Source organism: Priapulus caudatus, unplaced genomic scaffold (assembly GCF_000485595.1).
Source record: "Priapulus caudatus unplaced genomic scaffold, Priapulus_caudatus-5.0.1 Scaffold11391, whole genome shotgun sequence".
Lineage (NCBI taxonomy): Eukaryota > Metazoa > Priapulida > Priapulimorpha > Priapulimorphida > Priapulidae > Priapulus > Priapulus caudatus.
Genome location: NW_014588452.1, coordinates 4238 through 5281, shown reverse-complemented (window position 1 = coordinate 5281; position 1044 = coordinate 4238). Strand labels below are relative to the sequence as shown.

At 50.7% G+C, this 1044-nt stretch overlaps 1 protein-coding gene across 1 annotated transcript in view; it reads right to left on the bottom strand.

Moving 5' to 3' along the window:
- Positions 1-687: 687 nt before the first annotated feature.
- LOC106820337 (dual specificity tyrosine-phosphorylation-regulated kinase 1A-like) overlaps positions 688-1044 on the bottom strand; it is a gene marked incomplete at its 3' end in the record, with an annotated part of 1371 nt that continues 1014 nt past the window's right edge. Inside the window, exon 2 of the mRNA XM_014824863.1 lies at positions 688-870. Within this exon, the coding sequence (XP_014680349.1) occupies positions 688-870 (183 nt within the window). The remainder of the gene's footprint in view (positions 871-1044) is intronic.

Below are 1044 nucleotides of genomic sequence, written 5' to 3'. Positions count from 1 at the left end.
ATGACTAACACTCGCTTCTCCTCGACTCGTTCGCTCTTGCAAGCAAACAACAATGAAGGTGACTCGGTTACGCCGGACAAACGGCTAGCGATCCGGTTTGAACCAATCCAGCTTACCAACATCTAGACTAGACGTGTCAATAACATAAATAGTGGTACAAATGAGAGAACAAAATTTGAGGAAAAAAAGACTTGCCCAGCACATGATCCAGGCTTTAAGTGGATTGTCTGTTTAGTGTTTTTTATCTTCAAACTAGTTTGTTTTTTCCATATTATTATCCCCTACTGTTGGCCAAAGAATGGTCGTTTGTTTTGGATATATCTTTTTTTGAACAGTGTTTACCTCCACAGTGTGCACACAATCTAACACATTCGTCTAAATGCGAGTACATGCACATGCGTGCACGTGTGCGTCTGTGTCTGTGTAAATGTGTATGTGAGTGCGTGCGCATGCGTGCGCATCTGTGTCTGTGTCTGTGTCTGTGTAAATGTGTATGTGAGTGCGTGCGCATCTGTGTCTGTGTCTGTGTCTGTGTCTGTGTAAATGTGTATGTAAGTGCGTGCGCATGCGTGCGCATCTGTGTCTGTGTCTGTGTCTGTGTAAATGTGTATGTGAGTGCATGTGTACCTGCGTGTGTAAGCATGCGTGTGTGTGCATACCTGTGTACCTGCGTTGACGAGCGCTCACCTGTAGTGCATAGTACGGAGATATCCGCGTCTTCGGATCAAAGTCCAGCATGCGAAGAATCAAGTCCTTGAACTTGAGGTAGTCGGAGACGGAGTGTCCGGCCTCGCCCGCGCGCCGCCCGCCGGGTCCTCCCGTCTCCACGCCAACCACGTCGTGAAGCTTGCGGGAGCCCGCAACCTTGTACTGCAGAGAGAAAATCAATCGGTCGTTGTTTCGCGGGAGTGACGGCGACGATGACGACGACGACGGCGGCTCGCTTTGATGGGCGAGGTGCGGACGTCGAGTGCGCGTGTGAGCGCGGTTATACACGAGCTTTGGTGAAAGGTGGGTGGGTGTGGGGTGGTGGGGGGTGGTGGG